The sequence below is a fragment of the Adiantum capillus-veneris genome, chromosome 4 (genome assembly GCF_014529385.1).
Source record: "Adiantum capillus-veneris isolate H3 chromosome 4, ASM1452938v2, whole genome shotgun sequence".
Lineage (NCBI taxonomy): Eukaryota > Viridiplantae > Streptophyta > Polypodiopsida > Polypodiales > Pteridaceae > Adiantum > Adiantum capillus-veneris.
In genome coordinates, this window is record NC_140934.1 from 154,851,754 (window position 1) to 154,877,437 (window position 25,684).

Sequence of the window (25,684 nt, forward strand, 5' to 3'; positions counted from 1 at the left end):
AGACACTATATCTTTCAAAACCAACCTCTGTATCTAACAATCGATCAATAAAAGGCAAAGGATAAGGATCTTTCTTGGTCACCGCATTTAGTGGCTTGTAATCAACACAAACTCTCCAACGCCCATCTTTCTTTGGGGTGACTACTACAGGGCTCACTCATTTAGCATTATCCACTGGCACAATGGACCCTGCATCCAAAAGCTTATCCACTTCTTCCTTTAAAGCATTCATCTGTTCCTTACCCATCCTTCTTAATTTTTGCCGTATTGGCTTTGCCCCTTCAACTAGCTCGATCTTCACAGGATCCCCAACAAAACCCCTTATTTCCTGATATGAGGTAATGAAAAGATTTGGAAACCTGTCCAACATTGTTAGTACTCCTTTCTTTCTCCTTGTGCCAAATCAGTACTCAACATATTTTGGATAAACTCTTTCTTCACTGGTAGTTCCTGTTTAGATTGTATCAACTCTTCAAGCTGCTCTAAACAGCTTGAAGCATTTACACTTCACTAATTTTTTTCTGTTCCTCATTCAACAACAAGAATGACACTTCACCCTCATCACTAGAACTCAAAGTAGTGCTACTTTCTGAGTCTTCAAAACTATCATCACTGGTAGTTTCAGACTCATCATTCTCACTCACATCTTCAAGTGCCATAGGTTGTTTGGTAGTCATATCAAACACTCTCTTTTCACCCTTCTTACTATGCACACCGATTGTGCCCTTGCCCCTATCTTGCACCGCACCAATAGCTCTCAACCAAGGTCGTCCCAAAATGAGAGGAAAGGCTCCCAAACCAGCTGGCATAACATGAAAGTTTATTATAACCTTCACATTAAAGACTTCGACTTCCAAATTCTTGATCATTTCCAAACATTTCACTTTGGCATGGTTTGCTAGTCAAATCCGAAACCCAGAGCTTTCGCATGTAATGAGACCCAGTCTCTCGACACATGACTGCGTGATCACACAAACTTGAGCACCTCCATCAATGTAGGCTTCTCCCATGCCCACATCTTTGTGCCAAACGTTCACCATTGGACAGATGTCGGGTAACTCTGCCACAGACAACACTCTCACTTGTCCATGCTTCGGCTCTTTTTCTGGATTCACTAATGACTCCCACTACCTTTTTTGGGCACCATATTCATCAACTGTCCAAAAGTACAATCCACCTTCCTCCCAATCAGGTCTTCCTTTAAGCTTTAAGCTGTTTGGCCTTCTCCCAAAGGCAAATCTGTCACTTCAAATCGTCTACGAGGCTCTCTCTTTCTCTTGGCTTTCGCATCTTCACCCTCTTTCTCCTTCCCTTTCTTTCTGCTAGGCCCTGGCGCGGCATAGCCTTCCCTCTCTCTTTTGCCTACTGGCAACACATCTGCGTCTTTCTTTTCTACTCGCACAATACCCACATGACCACTAGAGGTTGAGGCTTGATTTTCCTGTCCAGTACCTTGATCTCCCCGTATATCCAATGCATAATCATTAGCTCTGTTAGGAATCTGCTGAGAAAGTCCTTCCATCCTTGCTGGCTTTGAACAATAAGTGCTAATATGACCAGGTTCACCACAATTGCAACAAGTGGGGATAAACCTCCTCTGCGGCTCAAAACCGCCTTCTCCACAACCAGCATTCGCATTAGGCTGAACTTCACATGCTTGCGCCATTCCTCTACCACGTTCACGACCACGACCACCTCTACCACCAAGAACACTAAGTCGCATCATGTCTTGCATATTTCGTTGTAACTTTTCGGCATTAGCAGCCCTTTGAACATGTTGGCCTCCAGCTTCTGCTCGATCCTCTCCTTTTGCTTGCCATTATTTTGCTCAAGGACCGCTTTTCCATATTCATTAAGTCTTTGAGCTTTCCATTCTTTCTCTCTGGCAATGGCGATTGTCTGCTCGAAGGTGGCGGGCCTTTTCAACTCAACTTTGAACTTCAGACTTTCTTTTAGGTTTGCCACAAAACGGTCCTTCTTTAACATAGACGGAGGGATCTCGTTTCCCAAAGCCCGGGCCCATTTATCCCATAAAAGGGTGAACTGCATGACAAAATCATCAACACTTTGATTAGCCCTCTGAGTGTACCCCAGAATTTCATGCCAAACTTCATCAGGTACTTCGATGGATCGGTATTGTGCTAGGGAAGCTTGCTTCACACGATTGTAGTCCAAAACCACCCCTGGATTTTGTGCTTGCATCAACTCCTCAAAATTGTGTAACCAAACTTTTGCCTCATCCTGTAAACTATATTGCAGCAGCCGCAACAATATAGCTTGGTTTGGTATATTGCTGTCACGTGACACATCCAACCCTATGTGTCCTTGGACAAGCTACAACACGACAAGGGTTGAGTCAGTCTGTCACGTGACACATCCCAACCCTATGTGTCCGTGCACAAGCTACACCACAGCAGGGTTCAGTCAGTCCGATCAGTTTAGAATAGCAGTGATCTGGCACTTTTGTGAGTCTATTCGTAGACCGTGCATGCCCAGTCACTTAGCATAGATGCATATCCTCCGGTTGCACACAGCATGATCATCGGAATTCCCATCAGAATCCATGAGCATCAGTTAGGGGAATTTTCCACTGTATTTAGCCTATTTTTCTATTTATTGGTATTTTCACTTATTATTTTTAAGCGACTTTCCAACAAAAGTAGGTAGGGCGATTTTGCTAAGTTTCTATATAAGCAAACCCAAGTTAGCACTAAATGGCAGAAGAGGCAGCAGGAGCTTCCCGCTCAACACGCAACTTCTCAGCAAGACCAACCCCCGCGACTACTCTGGCGTTTTCTCCACAGAAGACCTAGCGTTTTTACATCAGATCAACCTTGGCGATTTGTGCACAGCAGATCAGCCCCGGCATCATCATGACACACGAGATCAGCCTAGCGTTTTTGCATTTGCAGAACCCCGGCGACAGAAGGACCAATTTCAGCCCTTGGCGTTTTTGGATTTCAGCAAAAAATTAAGACCGGCATTATTCACCTAAAGTGTAGTAGATTCAGGCCGTAAAGACCATCAGTTTTCAGCCCTACGAAACCTCATTTTTCAGCCAAGAAAACGCAGCCAAAACGGTCACTTTCAGCCACCGAAACAGTCCCAAAATTCAGCGATTAGAAGATCTTAGATTTCAGCCATCGTCGTCGTCGTCATCACCGTCGTCGTCATCGGCATAGACCAAGTTGCATAGTCCATTGCATACGCATTGTACACCTTTGTGCAATCAAAGAATAGACCACTCTCGCCGACGAGAGTGGGGCCTTCAGAGGAGGGTTTTACAACCTCTCGGGTGTCGTATCTCTTCTCTCTCCTTCTCTCAGTCTCATTCACTTGCACGCACAATATCCACTCACTTTGTTTGTGACCACAACACTCCATAAGACGGAAAGCTCTCTCTTTCCCTAAGAACTAAAAGGACCCTTGAGCAATAAAGATCACTAATCTTGAGAAAATACAACATTCATTCCGCTGCACCTAAGATTGGTATTAGAGCTTTGGAAGTGTTCCGCATTACTCAACGAAAGAACCACAAGAACCACAAGAATTTTTTTGCTTGTTGCGATAGCACGAACCCAAGTTTACTTGGGCTTGGCGATTCCTAATCGTGTTTTGTTGAAGAGTGACAGGAATCCCAAGAAAGAAGGGCTTGTCCAGCCTCCCCTTTTGTCTCTTTTCACTCATTGAGAGCGGACCGTGCACTTAGCGGCCGGCCAATCGACGTGAGGTGGGAAAAAGAAACCTTGGTGTGAGCGCAAGGCCGCCAAGGGGTACGCCCCAGAAAAGGGTAGAACTCGGGTGAAGAGAAGATCTTTCTCCAACGCGATTTGCAAGCGAAAGAAAACCTTAAGATCCTCAAGAACCCAAGACCTCAAGAACCCAAGATTCTCACGAATCAAGGACCTCAAGAACCCAAGATTCTCATGAATCAAGGACCGCAAGAACCCAAGACCCTCAAGAACCCAAGTTCCTCGTGAACTTAAGAACCCAAGACCCCAAGAACCCACGACTTCAGAATGGTCATCACTCGAAGCGGAATGGATACTTCGCTTGGAGGTGATGAGCATGAGAGAGGCGAAGAAGAATTTTCCACACCAGGAGGTTTTTCCGACCCTCCCCCATCACCATCTACGCCAAAGATTGCACTAACTCCTATGGAGGAGTTGGACCAAGAAAGAGAAGCAGAAAGAAAAGCCTATGAAGAAGATATGGCAGCCATCGAGCGTAAGTACCAAGAAAGAAGGGCAGCCATAGAAGCAGAATTTTATCGCGAGAACAAAGCACAAATGCAAGAGTTATTGCGACTCTTTTCTCAAGCTTAGGCACAGATGCAATAGAATCGGAAAAAGGAGACTCTCTTAGTCTCTTCTTCTCCAAAGCAGGATACACAGGATTTGCATGATTGTTTGAAGCATGATGATGAATTGAATGATAATGATTTGCATGATGATTTGAATGACAATGATAAGCATGATGATTTGGATGCCAATGATTTGGATGACAATGACAAGCATGATTATTTGCATGATCAAGATGTGATTTCTCACAAGCATGATGAGTTGCATGAAGAAGATGTGATTGTTCACCAGGATGATGTGTTAGTGGATGCTTTTTCTAGCGACGCTAACCTCGTTGTAGATTCAATCAATCACCAAGAATCGATCTTGGCTTTCGAGTCAAGGTCAACAGATCCCCCACAAGAAGATTCGATAGATCTTGAAGAAGCGATCTTGGCTCTTGAGCCTTGGTCCAAAGAACCCTCACAGGAAGTACTATGTGCTCGCATGATTGATACGCACGCATTGTTCGAGTGTTTCATTCGTGAAGGTTTCTTGTATTTTAGTCAGCATCGTTATGTGATCCCTTATATTAGGCATGACATATTGTATGTTGAGCACGTTTCTCTCATGGATGAGCACGAATGTATGCGGATTGTTCATGAAAAGTTCAAAGGTTTGTATGTCAGGAAGTCACATTCCATGTCTCTTCCTTGGCATGACACAGTTTCTGAAAGAGCATATGATAGTATGAGCACCAAGCATGGGCATTCCCATTGTGATTTGCCATAGTTGATTGATTTCCATCAAATAGAAAAGATTCAACCTCATTGTTTGCATGTGTTTGATGAACGAGTTGTCACTCCGTCTCTATGTTCATCTACATTGCATACACAGTCTTTAGCAAAGACAAGATTTTTTTCCTTCACTTTACATGGAATGGGTATGTTCATGGTTTTGTGTTGGAGATTGTTTCAGGAATTTTCAGCCATGGAGATTCTTGAAGACGAAAGAAGCAGATCCCTAGACAAAGTTGAAGCAAGGAAGGAGATTCAGAAGATTTTGTGTCGCTTTCGGCGCGGCCCAAAGAAGCAAGCATTGCAGACCTTTATGAAGTTCAAGTACCGCACGACCCACACATCAGAGTATGCCGGCGAAGAGTCCCTTCCAGGATTCCGGATGCTGTTGGCGATCTCCCTCGACGCCATACAGTTCGGTACCAGTACCTCACTTTGTTGAGTCAGTCTGTCACGTGACACATCCCAACCCTGTGTGTCCGTAGACAAGCTACACCACAGCAGGGTTCAGTCAGTCCGATCAGTTTAGAATAGCAGTGATCTGGCACTTTTGTGAGTCTATTCGTAGACTGTGCATGCCCAGTCACTTAGCATAGATGCATATCCTCCGGTTGCACACAGCATGATCATCGGAATTCCCATCAGAATCCATTAGCATCAGTTAGGGGAATTTTCCACTTCATTTAGCCTATTTTTCTATTTATTGGTATTTTCACTTATTATTTTTAAGTGACTTTCCAACAAAAGTAGGTAGGGCAATTTTGCTAAGTTTCTATATAAGCAAACCCAAGTTAGCACTAAATGGCAGAAGAGGCAGCAGGAGCTTCCCGCTCAACAGGCAACTTCTCAGCAAGACCAACCCCCGCGACTACTCTGGCGTTTTCTCCACAGAAGACCTAGCGTTTTTGCACCAGATCAACCTTGGCGATTTGTGCACAGCAGATCAGCCCCGGCGTCATCACGACACAGTAGATCAGCCTAGCGTTTTTGCATTTGCAAAACCCCGGCGACAGAAGGACCAATTTCAGCCCTCGGCGTTTTTGGATTTCAGCAGCAAATTAAGACCGGCATTATTCACCTAAAGTGTAGCAGATTCAGGCCGTAAAGACCATCAGTTTTCAGCCCTACGAAACCTCATTTTTCAGCCAAGAAAACGCAGCCAAAACAGTCATTTTCAGCCACCGGAACAGTCCCAAAATTCAGCGATTAGAAGATCTCAAATTTCATCCATTGTCGTCGTCGTCATCGGCATAGACCAAGTTGCATAGTCCATTGCATACGCATTGTACACCTTTGTGCAATCAAAGAATAGACCACTCTCGCCGACGAGAGTGGGGCCTTCAGAGGAGGGTTTTACAACCTCTCGGGTGTCGTATCTCTTCTCTCTCCTTCTCTTAGTCTCATTCACTTGCACGCACAATATCCACTCACTTTGTTCGTGACCACAACACTCCATAAGACGGAAAGCTCTCTCTTTCCCTAAGAACTAAAAAGGAACCTTGAGTAGTAAAGATCACTAATCTTGAGAAAATACAACATTCATTCCGCTGCACCTAACACAGTCCAGTCAGTCTAGATTTAGAAGTGATCTGGCACTTTTGTGAGTCTATTTGTAGACCGTGCATGCCCAGTCACTTAGTGTAGATACATATCCTCTGGTTGCACACAACATGATCATAAGCATTCCCATCAGAATCCATCAGAATCCTTCAGGGGAATTTTCCAGTGCATTTAGCCTATTTTCCCTATTTTTAACATTTTTCAGTTATTATTTTTAAGTGACTTTTGTTGGAAAGTAGGTAGGGCAAATTGAGTAAGTTTGTATATAAGCAAACCTAGACTAGTACTAATTGGCAGAAGAGGCAACAGGAGCACCTTGCTCAACAAGCAACTTCTCAGCAAGACCAACCCCCGCGACTACTCTAGCGTTTTCTCCACAGAAGACGAAGCGTTTTTGCATCAGATCAGCCTTGGTGTTTTGTGCATAGTAGATCAGCCCCGGCGTCGTCAAGACAGAGCAGATCAGCCTAGCATTTTGCTTTTGGAGAACAACCGGCGACAGCAGAGAAGATTATCAGCCCTAGCGTTTTTGCATCTCCTTCACACCCTAGCGTTTTGCAGATTCTCCGCGACGGAAACTCAAGAACCATCAGCGTTTCAGTTTTCAGCCCTTAGACCTCGCAGGTCAAGTCCCGAACCTAGCAGATCTCACCTTCCCGCAGCAGTTCTTCGCCCAGCAGTTTTCGCGAGGTCTACACTTTCAGCCCGGAAAACGCAGATTTCAGCATTTGCATTTTCATCGTGTCGTTGTCGTCGCCATCGACAACGTCACCGACATAGAGTTAGAATTCAGTAGATAGATGATTTGCAGATTTCAGCCCTTAGCATTTTCAGATTTCATCCCGTCTTGTCGTCGTCCTCATCGTCATCGACATCATCGGCAAGTCCAAGCATTGTAGAGATTTGTGCAATCAATAGTAGACCACTCTCGTCGACGAGAGTGGGGCCTTCGGAGGAGATTTTTACAACGTTTTGGTGTCGTATTCTCTTCTCTATCTCTCAGTCTCATGCACTTCCATTCAGTGTGTCCACTCACTTTGTTTGTGTCCATTGCACTCTCTCACTAAAGGAACGGAAGGCTCTCAGTCTCATGCACTTTGTTTGTGTCCATTGCACTCTCTCACTAAAGGAACGGAAGGCTCTCCCTTCCGCAAGTAAAAGGAACCCTTGAGCACAATTCGGAGCACTCATCTTGAGCAAAGTTTAAACATTCATTTCGCTGCACCTTCATTGGTATCAAAGCTTTGGCAGTGTTCTGTATCACTCAAGGAAAGAACCACAAGAACCACAAGAATTTTTTTGCTTGTTGCGATCGCACGAACCCAAGTTCGCTTGGGCGTATCGATTCCTAATCGTGTTTTTGAAGAGTGACAGGAATCCCAAGAAAGAAGGGCTTGTCCAGCCTCCCCTTGTGTCTCTTTTCACTCATTGAGAGCGGACCGTGCACTTAGCGGCCGGCCAATCGACGTGAGGTGGGAAAAAGCAACCTTGGTGTGAGCGCAAGGCCGCCAAGGGGTGCACCGGCGGAAAAGAGTAGAACTCGGGTGAAGAGAAGATCCTTCTCAAACACAGATTGCAAGCGAAAGAAAACCCTCAAGAACCCAAGAACTCAATACCCTCAAGAACTCAAGAACCTCAAGACCCTCAAGAACCCAAGAACCCAAGACCCTCAAGAACCCAAGTTCCTCGTGAACTTAAGAACCAAAGATCATAGTGCATGGTCATCACCCGAAGCGGAATGGATACCTCGCATACAGGTGATGAGCATGAGAGAGGCGACGAAGAATTTTCCCCACCAAGAGATTTTTCTGACCCTCCCCCTTCGCCATCTACGCCACAAAGTGTATCAAATCCTATGGAGACAATGGTCAAGATGATGATGGACATGATGGCCAAACAAGAAGCGACTCGCATTGCTTTGGAACGCGACTGCGACGAACGAAAAGAAAGAAAAGCACAAAGAAAGAAGGAAGCTGAAGCAAGACAAGCGGTCTGGGAGGCCGAGCGTGAGGCTCAAAGAGAACTACCCACTCAAGAATTGGTTCGACAAGTACTTGCCTCGAAGTCCGAACCAGCCAAAGATCGTGGGAGTTTCTCAAGTGACGCAAGCCACGATGCGGATTCCAACAACCCAATCACAGAGAAGTTGACTTTCAGTAAGTATGATGGTAAGATGGATGCTACGGTTATTCATTCTTGGTTGCATCAATTTTATGCCTATTTTGCGACAACTAAGAAGACAGGGAATAGCAAAGTTTTGACGGCAGCTATGTACCTTGCTAGTGATGCCATCAATTGGTACAACGCATGACAAGAGACACAGTTAGCCGCGCACCTAGAGGAAGCCGATGAACTCACGCCCCTTTCCTTCAATTGGACTGATTTCCAAGACAAGCTCAAGGTGCGGTTTATGCCACCTCAGTACCTCGCACGAGTGAAGGACGATTGGCGTGCTCTCAAGCGAAATGGTATGCCAGTTATGTCTTTTTCTAATCGTGTTTTGCAGCTAGGTACCCAATTACGTAAGGCGGATGATGAACGCAAAGAGGCATTCCTTTATGGATTGGACGAGTATATCAAGTACGATATCGAGGTGCTTGATCCAATCGATCTCAACAAGGCGATAGCGATTGCTCTCGCACAGGAGATGAAGCACAACAAGGAAAGCCTAAGGAGAACAAGACTTCCATAGGAACCTTGCAGACTTCTCAGAACCCTCAGAACGGTAAGACTGGTAAGAATGGTAACTCTTCTAACCAATCTTCCAACAGTCTCTCAGAAAAGAATTCTTCCAATGAACCTAAGGGTAAGGCTAACACAATTGCTAAACCTACGCTTACTCTAGATGAAAAGGTAGCACAAGGAATTTTAGGAGGATACATCACGTCGGAAGAGCAAAGCACTTATTGTAAGGAAGGTCGTTGTTTTCATTGTCACATTAAGGGTCACATAAAAAGAACATGTCCTAAAGTTGAATCTAATGACATCCATAGAACCCACTTCCTCTGTCAATACAATTAATGATAACACGAGTGTGCCCCAAGTTTCTCATGACCCTCCCATTGATGATTCTCTCATTAAATGTTATGGTCATATGACAGGGCAGCGTTTTGTCATATTGTTTGACCCAGGTAGTATGCATGATGTGATCAGTCCCTGTCTTGTTGAGAGAGTCCACCTAGAGGTTAGTCAGAAATCTCCTCTCGAGGTCTCTGGCTTTGTTCCCGGTATGGACTCTCACATCACGCAAGAGTGTCTTGGTGTGTTGTTTACAATTCAACAAGCTGCTTTCCGTAGAAAATTTTTAGTCTCTCCTCTCTCAGGATGTGATATGATTTTGGGCATTCGATGGTTTCGTGAGCGTAACCCTCTCATTGATTGGGAAGCTAACACTTTCACTCTCAATGCCAAAAGTGACTCTCCCATTGTCATTCGTGGAGAGGAAGTTGTTCATTCTCCCTCTCTCATTGCTAATGTGCAGGACAAGATTGAACGGATTCAGGAAGAAGGAGACTCTCTCAGTCTCTTCTTCTCCAAAGTATGACACACAGAATTTGCATGATGATTTGAATGACAATGATTTGCATGATGATTTGGATGACACTGACAAGCATGATGATTTGAATGATCAAGATGTGACTTCTCACAAGCATCAGGATTTTCATGAAGATGATGTGATTGTTCACAAGGATGATGTGTTAGTGGATGCTTTTTCTAGCGAAGCTAACCTCGTTGCATATTCGATCACTCACGAGGATCGATCTTGGCTCTCGAGCCTAGGTCCAAAGAACCCTTATAGGAAGTATTATGCGTTCGCATGATTGATATGCACGCATTGTTCGAGTGTTCCATTCGTGAACGTTTCTTGTATTTTCGTCAACATCTTTATGTGATTCCTTTTCCTAGGCATGACATATTGTATGTTGAGCACGTTTCACTCATGGATGAGCACGAATGTATGCGGATTTTTCATGAAAAGCTGAAAAGTATGCATTCAAGGACGTCACATTCTATGTCTCTTCATTGGCATGACATACTCGTAGAAAGAGCACATGAAAGTATGAGCACCAAGCATGGGCATTTCCGTTGTGAATTGCCACAGTTGATTGCTCTAGATCATAAGAGAAAGATTCGATCTCATTGTTTGCGTGTGTGTGATGAACGGTTTGACACTCCGTCTCTTTGTTCATCTACATTGCATGCAGTCTTTGAGGAAGACAAGATTTTTTCCAGTCACTTTACATGAAATAGGTATGTTCATGTTTTTGTGTTGGAAATGGTTTCATGAATTTTCAGCCATGGAGATTCTTGAAGAAGAAAGAAGCATGACTAAAGACGAAATTGAAGCATCGAAGGAGTCACAGAAGACTTTGTGTCGCTTTCGGCACGGCCCAGAGAAGCAAGCGTTGCAGACCTTTATGAAGTTCAAGTACCGCACGACCCACACATCAGAGTGGGCCGGAGAAGAGTCCCTTCAAGGATTCCGGATGCTATTGGCGATCTCCCTCGACGCCATACAGTTCGGTACCAGTACCTCACTTTGAAAAGGAGGGGATGTCACGTGGCACATCCAACCCTATGTGTCCGTGGACAAGCTACAGCACGACAAGGGTTCAGTAAGTCCAATCAGTTTAGATTTAGAAGTGATCTGGCACTTTTGTGAGTCTATTCGTAGACCGTGCATGCCCAGTCACTTAGTGTAGATGCATATCCTCTGGTTGCACAAAGCATGATCATAAACATTCCCATCAGAATTCTTCAAGGGAATTTTCCAGTGCATTTTTCCTATTTTTCCTATTTTTGACATTTTTCACTTATTATTTTTAAGTGACTTTTGTTGGAAAGTAGGTAAGGCAAATTGAGTAAGTTTGTATATAAGCAAACCTAGACTAGCACTAATTGGCAGAAGAGGCAACAGGAGCACCTTGCTCAACAGGCAACTTCTCAGCAAGACCAACCCCCGCGACTACTCTAGCGTTTTCTCCACAGAAGACGTAGCGTTTTTGCATCGGATCAGCCTTGGCGTTTTGTGCATAGCAGATCAGCCCCGGCGTCGTCAAGACACAGCAGATAGCGTTTTGCTTTTGCAGATTAACCAGTGACAACAGAGAAGACTTTCAGCCCTAGCGTTTTTGCATTTGCTTCACACCCTAGCGTTTTGCAGATTCTCTGCGACGGAAACTCAAGAACCATCAGTGTTTTCAGTTTTCAGCCCTTAGAACTCGCAGATCAAGTCCCGAACCTCGCAGATCTCACCTTCCCGTAGCAGTTCCTCGCCGCACGGTCAGTTTCTGCAAGGTTTACAGTTTCAGCCCGGAAAACGCAGATTTCAGCATCTCCGTTTTCAGCGCATCGTCGTCGCAACGTCGCCATTGACATCGTCACCGACATAGAGTCAGAATTCGGTAGATAGATGATTCGCAGATTTCATCCCTTAGCATTTTCAGATTTCAGCCTGTCTCGTTGTCGTCCTCATCGTCGTCGACATCGTCGGCAAGTCCAAGCATTGTAGAGATTTGTGCAATCAATAGTACACCACTCTCACCGAGGAGAGTGGGGCCTTCGGAGGAGGGTTTTATGTCTCTGGTGTCGTATTTTCTTCTCTATCTCTCAGTCTCATGCACTTCCATTCACTGTGTCCACTCACTTTGTTTGTGTCCCTTCCGTAAGTAAAAGGAACCCTTGAGCACAGTTCGGAGCACTCATCTTGAGCAAAGTTTAAACATTCATTCCGTTGCACCTTACAATTGCGCAGTAAGCAATTGACTTCCAACTTTTCAGTAAACGTCTGTCCATTTTCATTAGGCAATCCATGAAACTGTGGGAACTTGTCTGCCATGTTTGATTGCCACAAAAACACTTACATGTGACGTCGAAAACTCAAGGGATGTCGATGGATCGCTCCAATACCTAATACACCTCACACTGGGTAACCCGGCCCCCGGCGCTTGGCTTCACAAAACCTCACGACCCTCCCAAGGCTGCAATCCAATTATACGACCGCCTCAAGTGTTGTCCACAATTTGCAGATACATAGGCGATTGTTCATAAGGATCCACATCCCTTTTACATTCACTGCTTGCAGAATAGACATATTTCACAGGAATTGGAGCATAGGAGCACTTGCTCCTCCATGGGGGCACCAAAACAATGTTAGCGTGCAAACAAGAAGGAAAACGAGAACTTCTATAGCCATGCACACACCACACCGTCGGAAGGAAACACCATAAAGATACGGAAAACACCTATGTCGAACACTTGCAAAGTCGGGCGGGAAACAGACCTAACCGGAACCATGATTAAAATTGTTGAAAACCGAGACCATAAAGATGAAGCTCGTGTCGTGTAGACTTCCGTAGAGTATCCATGTGACGAGTGAGTTACAAGCTTCCGAGGTTGGAGTATCTCTCAAAAGCTCCAAAATAGCTAGTCTTTGTAAGCAAAAAGGGTGTGCAAGGAATTGCAGCTATTGGAAAGGGGAATTTTTTTTTTTTTTTCCGAGAAAAAGATCCTTCTATTAGTTAATGAAAACTGCCCATAGGGCTACATCCACCTCTGCTAGAGAGGGCTACAACAAGCATGATGGGGAGACTCTCCCAATGAAAAAGCAGCATATATACAATGGGGCTAAATCAAGAGATGGGAGGAGGGAAGAGCCACACAGGTGGACAGTAGTGCCATCTGAGCACCCCCTGGACCATGGTGTAGAAAGGCCCAGGGCGCTAGAGTCGAAGGAAAGCCTCGCGGCGCTCCCGCATGCGGTCGGAGCTGCCCTGTAGTCCCTCAAGCTGTCCTCTGAGAGTATGGATCAGCTCTAGCCAAAAGTCACAACAGTTTGTGCTGGTGGCACAAGGCGAGCCTCAAAGATGCGGAAACAACGGGCCCGCCAGATGAACCAGAGAGCAAGGCCGCTGATGAGCTCCCAGCACCATAGTTACCCGGAACGCGGAACGGGAACGGCGACGGGATCCCCGCGGAACGGGGGAACGGCTAGGGGTCCGGAACGGGAACGACGCGGAACGGGAGGTTAAAAAACACCCAAATAGTGCATTTTTTAGCTCCTTGTGTTAATATACAAGGAGTATTAGAGTGCTTTGACTCTAATACTCACAAAAAACTTGTTTTGAAGACCATTCAACCTTGCTATGACTAGATGAAGATGAGAGAGAGAGAGAGAGCTTGAGAGAGTGAGAGGGAGAGACTCGAGAGAGTGAGAGGGAGAGGGAGAGATTTGAGAGAGTGGGAGGGAGAGGAAGAGAGCTTGAAGGCTTGAAGCCTTGAGCCTTGAGAGAGTGAGTCTTGAGAGGGAGAGATCTTGAGAGTGTGAGAGGGAGAGAGCTTGACCCTTGAGGATTAACTTGTGGAGAGAAAGGGGGAGGGGGGTGCATTTTATGAGTCCTTGCACACTTCAAAAAGAAGCCCAAACATTTACTTCAATTTTTCCAATTTTGCCAAATTTGTTTGTAGGCGTTGGCCGTTCCAAGGGCATTCCGAAACGTTCCGAAACGTTCCGGAACGGCCATTCCGGTTTGCACTGGCCACCTGGAACGTCAGACGTTCCGGGACGTTTCGGAACGTTCGGGAAGGGAACTGCCCCCCGGAACGCCGGAACGGGGGTTAGGGGGCGTTCCCCAGTAACTCTGCCCAGGACTCCTCTCTCTCACTGCACCACTCCTGTGGAGTAAGGTCTGTAGCAGGCTGGAGTGTAGGTCGCCCCCCCTGTATCACTATCATCCTACTGGTGGAAGATAGCTCAAAATGTAGTGCCGGGCCCGTGAGGGTGGACCAAGCCGCTGCCCCCCAAGTGTACTGTCGAGCCGTGGAGAGGGCAGGCATCAGCCGAAGAACTCGTAGCCACACCTACTGGGCCGAGGGACAGTCCCAAAGACAGTGTCGCTTACTCTCCACCAACTGGTCACAGGCTGTACATGCGGCTGAGAGAGCACTATGCACAAGCCAGCTCCCTACTGCTGTGGCTCTGTGTGCAACCAACCACTGGAACAAAGTGACGCACCTCGGCTGTCTGGAGTCCCACAGCCTCTGCCAAAAAGCTGCCAAGAACTCAACTGTGAGACCCTCCTCCTGCCAATGCCGTGCTGCAGCGGGGCGGGCCTCTCTCTGCTTTGCAAGTATATGACGTCCAAGCCGAACAATGTACTGAAAGAAAGGGACTCCTCGGCGGTCTGTAGAAGAGAAGGGGTCCCTCCAAAGCCACTCACCAAGATCCCACTGTACTCGTGCCAGTGGACAGCACTCCCAAGCCCATAGCCTCCAGTGTCCTGTCTCGAGAGCTGCTGGGTCAGGTTCTATGACGCAAGTCCTCCCACAGATGCCCACAACTCGGATCCTCTGGAAACAGCACTCTGCTACTTGCAGGGCCTCTACTGTAACTCGCTGTAATCGTCCCCCACCCTGAAGCTCGAAGAACAGGGCTGGGACAGTCTCTGAACAAGCCCTGACTGAGATAAGAACCTCCAGTCGTGTGAAGGCTCCCATCCATCGGGGTGCTACTGGCTCGAGAGGCGTGAGCCACTCAGCTGGAACTGACTCTGAGATGTCCTGACACATGCTCTGAACCCCTCTCATGCCCTGTAGCTGGGCACCCTGTACCTCCTCTGACAAACCTGTGAACTCTAGCCAGTCACCTAGAGAGCGCGCTGGACCTGCTGCCATGGGACCCCAAGAAACATGAGGCCTACTTCCAACCAAGTGGCCTCTCTGAGTGCTAACCATGGGGTTCCAGACGAGGGGCTGTCGTAGGCGCTCCTCCGTGCATGTCGGCTGTCTTTGCTCTAGGCCACGCCGTAAGAGCTCCCAAGAGCGAAGCGAACTCACAGCGAATCGGTCCTCTAGTCTCCTACTCAAACCAACTCGGCGCAACTCTGTAAAGATCCATCTGGTCGAAGGTTGCCAAGGGCCTTCTGACTGAGGCACCCTAGCAGGAAGCCTCTGCAGCAAGAACTCTTTCGAGGGCTCCTCGCCTGGAAGAAGTCCTCTGACGACGAACTTCCCAAGAAGGGCTCTGCTCTGCTGTGCTGGATCAATGATCCCAAGCCCTCCCTGAGAACAAGGGAGTGTGATGACCGACGAAGCCACCTTGGCTCGGGCAACCTGAGTGTCGCGACCTGACCAAAGGAAGTTCCTGATCAGCCTCTCTACCTGGCTGATACAAGAACTCGAGAAGATCCAACAAGAAGTGATGTACCACATAGTTGCCAACAACACCTGGTTGGCAACTACTACTCTACCAGCCAGCGAAAGTCGTGCTGAGCTCCAGTGTAACAGCTTTCTCCTGATGGACAGGAGAAGAGGAGCAATCTGCTGCTCGGGGGACAAATCCAAACCAACCTGACAACCCAAGTATCGAACTGCAGTCCCTGGAGGAATCCACCTGAAACCCTCTCCTGGCATCCACTCTTGCACAGGAGCACTGCCAACTGAGAAAGCCACTGTCTTTCTCCAGTTGATCAGTGCGCCCGATGCACAGCAGAAGGTCTCTAGAGCCTGCCCACACCTGTGTAAATTGGCCTACTGGCCCTCTAAGTACAAGGCTGAGTCGTCGGCAAACTCAGCGTCCAGAAGCTCATCTCCCCGTATAGGGAGTGCTAAGCCCCTCAAACCAACCTGCTGTGACACCAAAAATTTGCTCATCGCCTCCGCATAGAACAGAAAGAGAAAGGGGGCAAGAGGACAACCCTGTCTGACCGATCGTGTGAGCAAGAAGCTCTCACCTCTACCTCCTGCCAAAAGCACCTGACTGTGAGCCTGTCTGTACAAAGCTGACACCCCTCTGATCCAAGCATCTGAAAATCCTGCGAAGCGTGCCCTCTAGAAAGTCCCAATCAACTCTGTCGTATGCCTTCTGAAAATCGAGAAAAAGAATCACAAGGTCCTCCCCACGGAGACGTGCCAGGGCAGAAGCCTCCCAGAAAGTGAAGATGTTGTCAAGGATACTGCGCTCGACAAAACCTGTCTGAGTCCCATGTATAAAGCTCTTCAAAAGTGGCTGAATCCTCAAACTCAGAGCCTTGGCAAGAATTTTGTAGGCTGAGTTGAGGATGGTGATGGGGCGCCACTGTCGAATCTCATCCAAGGAGCCACCCTCCTTTGGAATGAGGTAAATCAGGCCCTCACTGATGCTATCCGGCATCACTCTTGTGTGCAGAATGTACTGAAAGGCACTACAAAGATCTGGGCCAAGCAAGTCCCAGTACGCCTAGAAGAAGCTGGGAGTTAGCCCATCCTCACCTGGACAGCTACCACGAGGAAGGGCCCTAAGAGCCGTGTGCAGCTCCTCAAGCTGAAGAGGCATCTCCAGCCTCTGGCGCATCTCCTCAGTCACAAGACAAGGCATCTGTGCCCAAACCTGCTCCCTGCATGCATCCTGCCGCTCTGAGTGGGACTCTGCAGACAGTAACTCACTGTAGAAGTCAGTAGCAACTGCACGCATATCCTCGGGCTCACAAGCAACTGACCCGTCGGGCCTCCTCAACTGATTGACCTTGGCATGCGAGTGCCGAGGTCCCACTGTCTCAAAAAAAGCACCTGTCACTCTGTCACCTACCTGAGTCCACTGAGATGCCTGTTGGTGAAAGGAAAACTCATGGCGCCTCTATTCTGTGCAAGCAAGCTCCTGTCGAGCCTGCTGTAATTGCTCCTCCAACCATGGACTGTCTAGATGCTGCTCCTGCGTCCTCTGTAGTGAAGCAATGCCTCGTCTGAGACGCTGCTCCACCTCTCTAGCTGCAGCCCGTCGAGCCAAAGACTCCTGGAGAAAAAAGTGGCTAAGCTGAGCTAGGCCTAAGGCCACTCTGTCTGCCGGTAGAGCTTGGCTGTCGATGCCCTCTGTCGAAAGAGCCTCTACCCTCTCTCTGAGTGCTGTGTCCAACAAGACCCGCTCTGGGATGCGAAGCATCGTGCTCCCACTCCTCTGCCTGTCTGCCACTGTGAGGATCAGTGGTGCATGGTCCGAGAAGGATGTCCCTGCCAGGATGCCCACTGATCCCCCCAAGTCACTGAAGTGGTCACTAGTGTAGAAGCGATCTATCCGTGATAGATTCACTCCTCCCACTCTTCGGTCTGATCTAGAGAAGGCAAGACTCTCTGGAGGCCTCACAAAGCCAGAATGCTGCCATGTATTCGAGACCCTCAAAGTCATACACAACCTCTCCCAAGCTGCTAACTCGACTCCATGCACAGTAGCATGGCTGCCTCCGATCCTGTCAGAGGGGTCCTCCAACATGTTGAAGTCCCCTCCTACACACCAATGGTCAACCTGTGGCAAAGACTCAACAATCTGTGACCAAAACTCTGCACGAGCACTCGCCACATTGGGCGCATAGATGTTCAGGAAGCCCACAAGGCCACCCTGAACCTGCACAGTAATCCACTGAGCCCTGCTTGGCACAATAATCCCTCTGCCCACAATGGCCTGCTGCAATGAGTCCGCAATAGTCATACATACCCCACCCTTAATGCCTCCTGGTCCAAAAGCAGCTGACCAAAAGGTGTCATAACGTCCACGCAAAATCTGACCACATCGCCGAATGCGGCTCTCAGACAAATGGTGCTCCTGAAGCATAAGGAGATCAATCTCTCCTCCCACAAGGCAACGCTGAAGCTCTTGACCCAATCGGCCCTGCTGTCGCTGAAACTGGGGCCCACCTAATCCCTGCACGTTCCACGAGACGATCCTCATGGGGAGCGAGAGAGAACAGATGCTGCCGCAGCAGCAAGACGGGCTATCTTCGAGGCAGGCTTGGATGGGGAATAATCCGCTTCCGAGCGTCCTCTAGATAGGCGAGCCTGTAGTGAGTGCCTGGCCCAAGCCCAAGCAGAGCGAGCCGTGCGTAAAGCAACCTCCTCTGTCCAGGAGTCCTCATGTATGTATACATAGCAAGGCAAACACTGTGTATCAGCAAAAAAGTACACCACAATGTGCCTACATCCTGCTGAGTCTGGGGGTGTCACCGCAAACTTGGCCAGTGGCCACAAAGTCTGCAACAAATCTGTAACTCCAAGTTCTCCCATGTCGTGAGAGAACTCGAGAACCTGTGTATGCAACCATCCCACCACTGAGTCGAGGGACCACTCTGTCTCGGTTCTACGATAGAGGGGAAAGGAGAAACCAACTGCTGAGTCCAAGGCCTCTGTCCCCCTTGCGGCGAGGAACAGAGCGTGGACTCTGAAGCAGGCTGCCTTGTGGTCTGCTGCGGAATCGCCGAGAAAGCGAGTGAATCCGTAATCGAAGAAGTCCCAGCGGCGTCGGAGGTAAATGTTCGTTAGACCACGAGGGATAGTTGCAAGGGAAGATGTCTGAATCTGCAAAGGGGGCCGCAAGAAGGGCTGGCCCTCTCTCGCTAGGCGACTCGTGGCAAAAGCGCTGCCAAGAGATCTCCTAGCCGCCGGCGAGGGACCAGTCTCCTGAGTCGACTGTGGTACTGAAGCAAGAGGAGGGGGAGAAGGAGCTAGGGGGGGGGCGGAGGAGAAGAGAAGCGGGGCGGGGCGACAGAGACAGGGGGGCGAGGTGAGGAGTGGGCGGGAGCAAAGGGCGGGGGAGGGGATGAGGAGGAAGAGGGGAAATCTGAAGGTGGGGGGGCTGGCGAGGGTGAAGCGGAAGAGGAGGCTGGCGTAGGGGGCTCCTCCTGCTCAAGAGGACCAAAGCGGTTCCCCGTGGGAACCCACTACTGTTGAGTAGGCACCTGAGGGCCACTCTGAGTGCCAGGCTATCGCTGTGGCCCTTGGCATTGACGGCCACGGGCCTGCTGCCACCCCTCCTCCGCTGGAGCCCCAGGCTCGGAGGGTGGCTCAGAATCTGTGCGCCGTGTCGCTGGCTGAGGCTGTGGCCCAGCCTTGGCAGGTTGGGGCTGAGGCTGAGGTGCAGGTCGAGGCCTCCTCCGTGGACAGGCCTTCGCTAGGTGGCCCATCTGTCTGCAAATGAAGCACTGGTTTGGGAGACCCGAGTACTCCACACTTTGTCTAAACCAACCCCCACTCACCCGAGGCAGAAGGATGACCTTCGGGAGCGTGTGGGTATCTCTGACCAAAACTCGAACTGAAGGGATGCCGGCCGCCTTGGCAGCTACTGATGTTGCCGTACGAGGTGTCTCCAGAACAATCCCGATGGCGGAGCCAATCCTGGAGAGCAGTGGAAGGTACTCCCTCCGTAAACCCGGAAAGCAGACTGAGATGGGGATGTCTGCCTCCTCTAATAGCACATCCGAAGTCGGGTCAAAACCGTGTCGCCACTGTCGAAAGTGGGCGCGTGATGCTTGGATAGCCAGTGGACTCATAGCTATGACCTTGGAGGCCATCTCGGAAGTCTCGAACTCGATCTGGTAGTACCCCCGTCCGAGGATCTGGACATCCAAAATCTTGCCCACCTCTGCGAGAAGGCGGGCCTGGAGAAGGTCTCGCAGCTCTCCTGTGCTAGGACGGGTGCCGAGAACCTTGTAGATGACAGAAGGCGCCTGCAAGCGCTCTACCTCTGCGGCAAGGCTCGCTTGCTCTGTCGGCGAAAGAGCAAGTCGAATGGTGGGCTCAGCGGGGTCAGGCAAGGGGGCTTCAGGCGAGTCCCTCTGTGGCGGAGCTGGAGCCTCCATCTGTGTCTACTGCTGAGTCGAAGAAGCGGACGGAGAAGAACAATCTGCAGCCGAGAACGCCGAACACTTGTCCGAAGAAAAGGTCTCGCAGAGCCAGGCGCAGAAAACCCTTCGGAGATAATGCGGACAAAAAAGGGGGGGGATGGAGGGAAGGAAAAGGAGGCGAGCACGGGTACAGAAGGCTGCTGGGGGGGGGGGGGGGGGGGGGGGGGGGGGGGGGGGGGGGGGGGGGCGGGAGAAAACAGCCAAGGAGTGGGGGGGGGGCAGCGGGAGGGCTAGGGGGGGAGGGCGGCGGGCAGCAAGGGGCAGGAGGTGGCGGGCTGGGGGAAACAGCGCGAAGGCGGGAGGAGGGAGGGGGTGCAGCGTGAGGGCGGGGGTGGTTGAGGGCAGCGCGAGGGCTAGAAGGAGAAGGGGGGTGAGGGGGAGCGTTGGCGCAAGGGGGGTGGGGGGAGCGTGCAGCAGCAGCGAGCTTTGAAAGGGGAATTTTTTGGCTCTTATCCCAAGGGATTCTCTCTCCTCTTAGCCAACATGACTCCTCTTGTAGTCTTCTTTTAATTGGCTCATTTTGGGTAGAAAATGGCATGTCGGTCACTTTTTGTCCAAGGAAAAGGGGGGAGGGGAAGTGTCCAGAGGACCAAAAGCGTGCCCAGGCGCCTGTCCAGTTGATGGGAACCCAAAATGGGCGCTCCCTCTCTCCCCCAACACCCACGAGCTCCCATTAGCAAGGCAAGAGAGCACCATTTCCCCTTTGATACAACCTTAGGGGGTACCCACTGCCCCCTATATACCCTCCATTTTCCACCTGCTCTCCCCCATGTGGGATTAACTTCATTGCCACTTGGCACCATCCTCCCACCTCCCCGCTCAAGCACATAAATTTCTTGTTTTGCTCCCCACACCGAGCAATTTTGACGGAGGTGTGGCGGGTGACTCCGAGCACCGAATGCGACGTTGTAAAGCCCGGCTTGGAGCTTATCACTTCGGCCATTTCTAGAAATCTTCGACCACACCTTTTTTAAATAAATCTATCAAATCGGCCCACCTGCCTTTCCTCGCATGCATCCTCACCCACTTTCTAAGTAAGGAACCGTTCATTTCAAATGCATGTAACTCATGATGTATGAGCCCGGCTCGGAGCTTATCACTTCGGCCATTTCTAGAAATCTTCGACCACACCTTTTTTAAATAAATCTATCAAATCGGCCCACTTGCCTTTCCTCGCATGCATCCGCACCCACTTTCTAAGTAAGGAACCGTTCATTTCAAATGCATGTAACTCATGATGTATGAGTCCAATTCACCGGCTATCAAGCATGACTGAAATACTCATTGAAAACCACCTTTTAGAAGTTCGACCAACTTGAAACTCTTGCAAATGACTAAGCAGAACCAAGCCTTTATACATAAATTTTACAAGAGCACTTAGAAAACTCAAAGCATTATGTACATCTATGTACTCGAGGCTAGTGAGCAAGCTTTTTAACATGGAATAGTGACTTTATCTTCATCCACCTGACAACGTCTTGTTGGATCTTCTCGAGTTCTTGTATCAGCCAGCTGGAGAGGTTGATTAGGAATTTTTTGTGGTCAGGGCGCGACACCTAGTCAGCCAGGGCCAAAGTGTCCTGGCAGGTCATCACCTTACCATGTTCTCAAGGAGGGTTAGGGATCATTGACCCAGCACGGCAGAGCAGAGGCCCTCCTTGGGAAGCTGGTGGTCAGAGGACTTCTTCCAAGAGAGGAGCCCAAGAAAGAGTTGTTGCTACATCGGATTCATGCTCGAGTCCCTCATACGGGTGGCCCTTGGAGCCCGTCAATCAATTGGATTTTTACGGAGCAGGAGTTGGGAGCAACGCTATGGTGCGAGTCTGCTTAGGTCCTCGGAGCAGCTGAGGAGTGGCTTGGAGCAGCACCAGCCCACTTGCATGAGGAGCGCTTGAGACAGCCTCTTGTTTGGAACCCCCATGGTTAGCACACAGAGAGGCACTTGGTTGGCAGCAAGCCTCATGTTTCTTGGGGTCCCATGGCAGAGCGTCCAGCCTGCACGTTTGGTGATTGGCTACAGTTTTCAGACCTTCTTGAGGAGGTTCAAAGCATCCAGTTACGAGGCATGCGCAGGGTGCAGAGCATGTGTCAGGATATTACAAAGGCTATACCAGCTGAGTGGCACACCCCTCTTGAGGTAGCAGCTACCAGCTGGATGGAGAAAATGGCGGCTTGTTGGTGGGAATACTTGAGGTCCTCATTCCAAAAGTGCAGATTTTAGCCCAAGCATCAGATCTTCACTAGCGTTTTTAGTTCTCAGCCTAAGTACCAGATCAGCCTGAGCGTTTTCAATATCAGCCCTAGCCTGCATCGGGGGCGGGGCAGCAAGCAGGGCCAAGAGGCCGTGGAACATTGAGAGGCAGTAGGTGTGCGTGATGGCTTAGATGCGGAGGGCTGCTGTACTCGTGCCTAGCAGCATGAGTGGGGGGGTCGCTATAGGGGGAGCTAGGCGCGAAGAGTTGAGGAGAGGGATGGCAAGCAGGAAGCAGCAGCAGCAGCGAGCGCTTCTGATCAATTGTACCATTCTATGTACCTCTTTTGTGAATATTGGAGGGACGAATTGCCCCCTTTTGTATCTTTCAAGGTGAAACAAGATCAAAGAAGAGTGCATTCTATCAAGTGCTATGAAACTCTGCAATTGATGGTCACAACTGACATGTGCTCTTTGAGGGAAACATGGCAATTTATAGGAGTGCCCATGTGACCCTTAGAATGTACTCTCTCTCCCACCCAGCTGCTTAGTTCTCATCGAGCGGCTTAGGATTCCATAGCATATTTATTTTGTTAGGTTATGTTGTTATTGCTGTTATTTTTGTTACTCTAACTTTGTATCAGATCCACCACATTGAAACTTTCTGATCTCATAGGTCACTTTGGCCTTTTGAAGACGTTAATATAACATTTCATTTCATTTCATTTCTAATGGTCTTCAGTATGTAAATTACTCCTGAAAATTCCTATAGCTCTCATTATCCAATTCCTCGATCAGTGAATCTAGGTTATAGATAGATTTGCATGGTTTACACTGCGGCGGGTGCTCATGTAAACTGTGCATGATGCAGGCTCTGAACGTGGGTGATATTGTTTTTTCTTTAATCATACTTTTGATGCTTGGTGTCTACCATATTTAACACAACTCATTGCGTGCACAAAGTAGGGTCCAACATGGAAAGAAGTTGAGAATATCTTAAGAGTTTCTTGCAATTTTATAACTCATTTTAGGAATCAATGCTTGCACTTTGGCTTATGTCCTAGTTGTAAAGAGTTTAGAATGAAATCTATGCAATGTCTTGTGCCCATCATGCGCATGAATTTTCACTTTAGTATATGAACTTTGCTGATGTAAGCTTCTCTCATTTCTTTAGCTAATCTTTCAATCAATATTTTTTTCAAAATGCTGTTATTTTCTACAATCTAAATCAAGTCATAATAATGCTATAAATTAATGTAATTCAATTATGACCCTTCTTTCTTGTACAAAGATGTGTATTCTCTTGATTGTGGGTAAACTGCAATTTCTTTGCTCTTTTCTTAGTCTGTAAGCTTAGAACTTTCTGCCTTAACAAGGTATGTACATGTCATTGAAAGCTAATCAAAGTATCATGTAGATTACTCAAGGGCTCCTGCAAGCACTGTAGGGTCAGTTCTCGTCACCAATTTGGCCACTGGTGAAAGAAAAGGAGGCATTGACAAGACCGAGGTTTGAATAGACTTTATTGCTCGCTTTACAGTGAATATTAAAAGGTTTCTTATTGAGGAAGACTGATTTAAAGATTCCTTTTGTCAATTTGTTGAAATGCTTTCCCTTTGCAGATTTATTTCCATTCAATACCAGAAGAAGTAATTACAGAACTGGTAGGTTCTGTTGTAAGCTTCTCAAGAATTTTTTTGATGATTGTGCACGTACCATATAATTGTTTATGAACTAGGCCATGGACAATGTTGCATCAGGAACAATAACACACCTTTTTTTTAATAGTATTGGCAAGCTAGTAAGGGGTTTTACATGCTCTTTCTCTCTATGCTTTATGGGGTGCAGGTATGGGGACCATCATAGCCGAGCTGGCAGTACTGATGGATGGAGATGTATGGAGAGGCCTCTGGTCTTAATTTCCTGGATGATTAGGCCAAGGTCTCCATACCACATGAGATTGTTCATGCAGAGCTTGCTGCTCCCCTGCTGGTCATAGAGGCACTTGCCAGATCCATCTCTTTTATACACAATATCTGGATCTCCCCAAAGATAGATATGCTCGCCTCGCTTTGGAGTCTTCTTGACAGCTTGCCTCATAGGGAGACACATCTTGTTGGTATGCACAGGTGACATCTTGGTTTCAGCTATATGGTTTTAGTATGGACAGAATACCCCTCTTCTAGTACTCGCTGGATGCACCCTTTCTTGGCCCTCTCACGGACCAAGATTACTTGCCTCATTAGATAGGATTTGATTCAACTAGACACCAGGAGGACATGGACAAAGCCGACACTAGAGCTTGGCACAAAGATGGCTTTCTATAGAGAGGATCTTCTCCAGCTCACACAGGATGGATTTATGATGAGACCTGCCTATATGGACACTCATTTATCCCATGGGATACAATGTGCTATTGGTCAGATGCGCACATCATTGCACTAGCTAGAGATTGAGACTAGCTAGAGATCGAGATTGGTAGATTTAGGAGAGTTACAGCAGAGCCCAGGATTTGCTAGTTGTGTTATATAGAGCTTGAGACAGAGTTGCATCACATATGTCAGTATCCACTGTACTATGAGATACGAGGCCGCTTTCACTATCTATTCAGAGAGGGCTTTTGACCATTGGCTAGAGTCATGAGATATAAGGATCAAAGATACCTCGATTGTTTTTGCTAGAGCTGCGCAGACACAGGGAGAGTCTCCTCAGGGGATTAGATAGTTGTTTATGGTCTAACTTGCATAATATCCCAGCTACTCCAATATGCTTTTTCAGCAGCACAGGGAAAATTCATCTCCTTCCGAAATCACCCTTCACAATGTGTAGAAGGCACATGGTCTTCCCTCCCCTACAAATTGGGTTTGTCTTTTGACAAAGCTCACGCCATCCAACTTAACACTTGGTTAATCAATAACATGTCTGCTCAAAGTCATGGCCAAGTGAATAGGCAGGTAAATGTAATTCCAATGGGGCTGGCTTGCTCACCCTTGTGGTGTAATCTCTAGCTTCATGCGTTGGAATATGATTTCTTGGCCTAAACCCTTAACTCACCCTTACCCTCATTGGTTTTATCAAAACTTGGGCAACCTTTTAGATACTTTGATGATATCCTATTAATCAACACACTTGAACCATCTTACTTCATGAATCATCAAATAATCTACGCCTCTTGCTTAACAATTGAAAGTGAGGAACAAGACTGTGCTA

The 25,684-nt window shown here is 48.1% G+C and overlaps 1 protein-coding gene across 2 annotated transcripts in view; it reads left to right on the forward strand.

Moving 5' to 3' along the window:
- Window positions 1-25,684, forward strand: part of LOC147460190 (uncharacterized) — a 143,876-nt gene that overhangs the window by 77,146 nt on the left and 41,046 nt on the right. For both annotated transcript variants that reach the window (XM_086509979.1, XM_086509981.1), the window contains exons 6-7: window positions 23,892-23,983; window positions 24,097-24,138. In XM_086509979.1, the coding sequence (XP_086366105.1) occupies window positions 23,892-23,983; window positions 24,097-24,138 (134 nt within the window). The remainder of the gene's footprint in view (window positions 1-23,891; window positions 23,984-24,096; window positions 24,139-25,684) is intronic.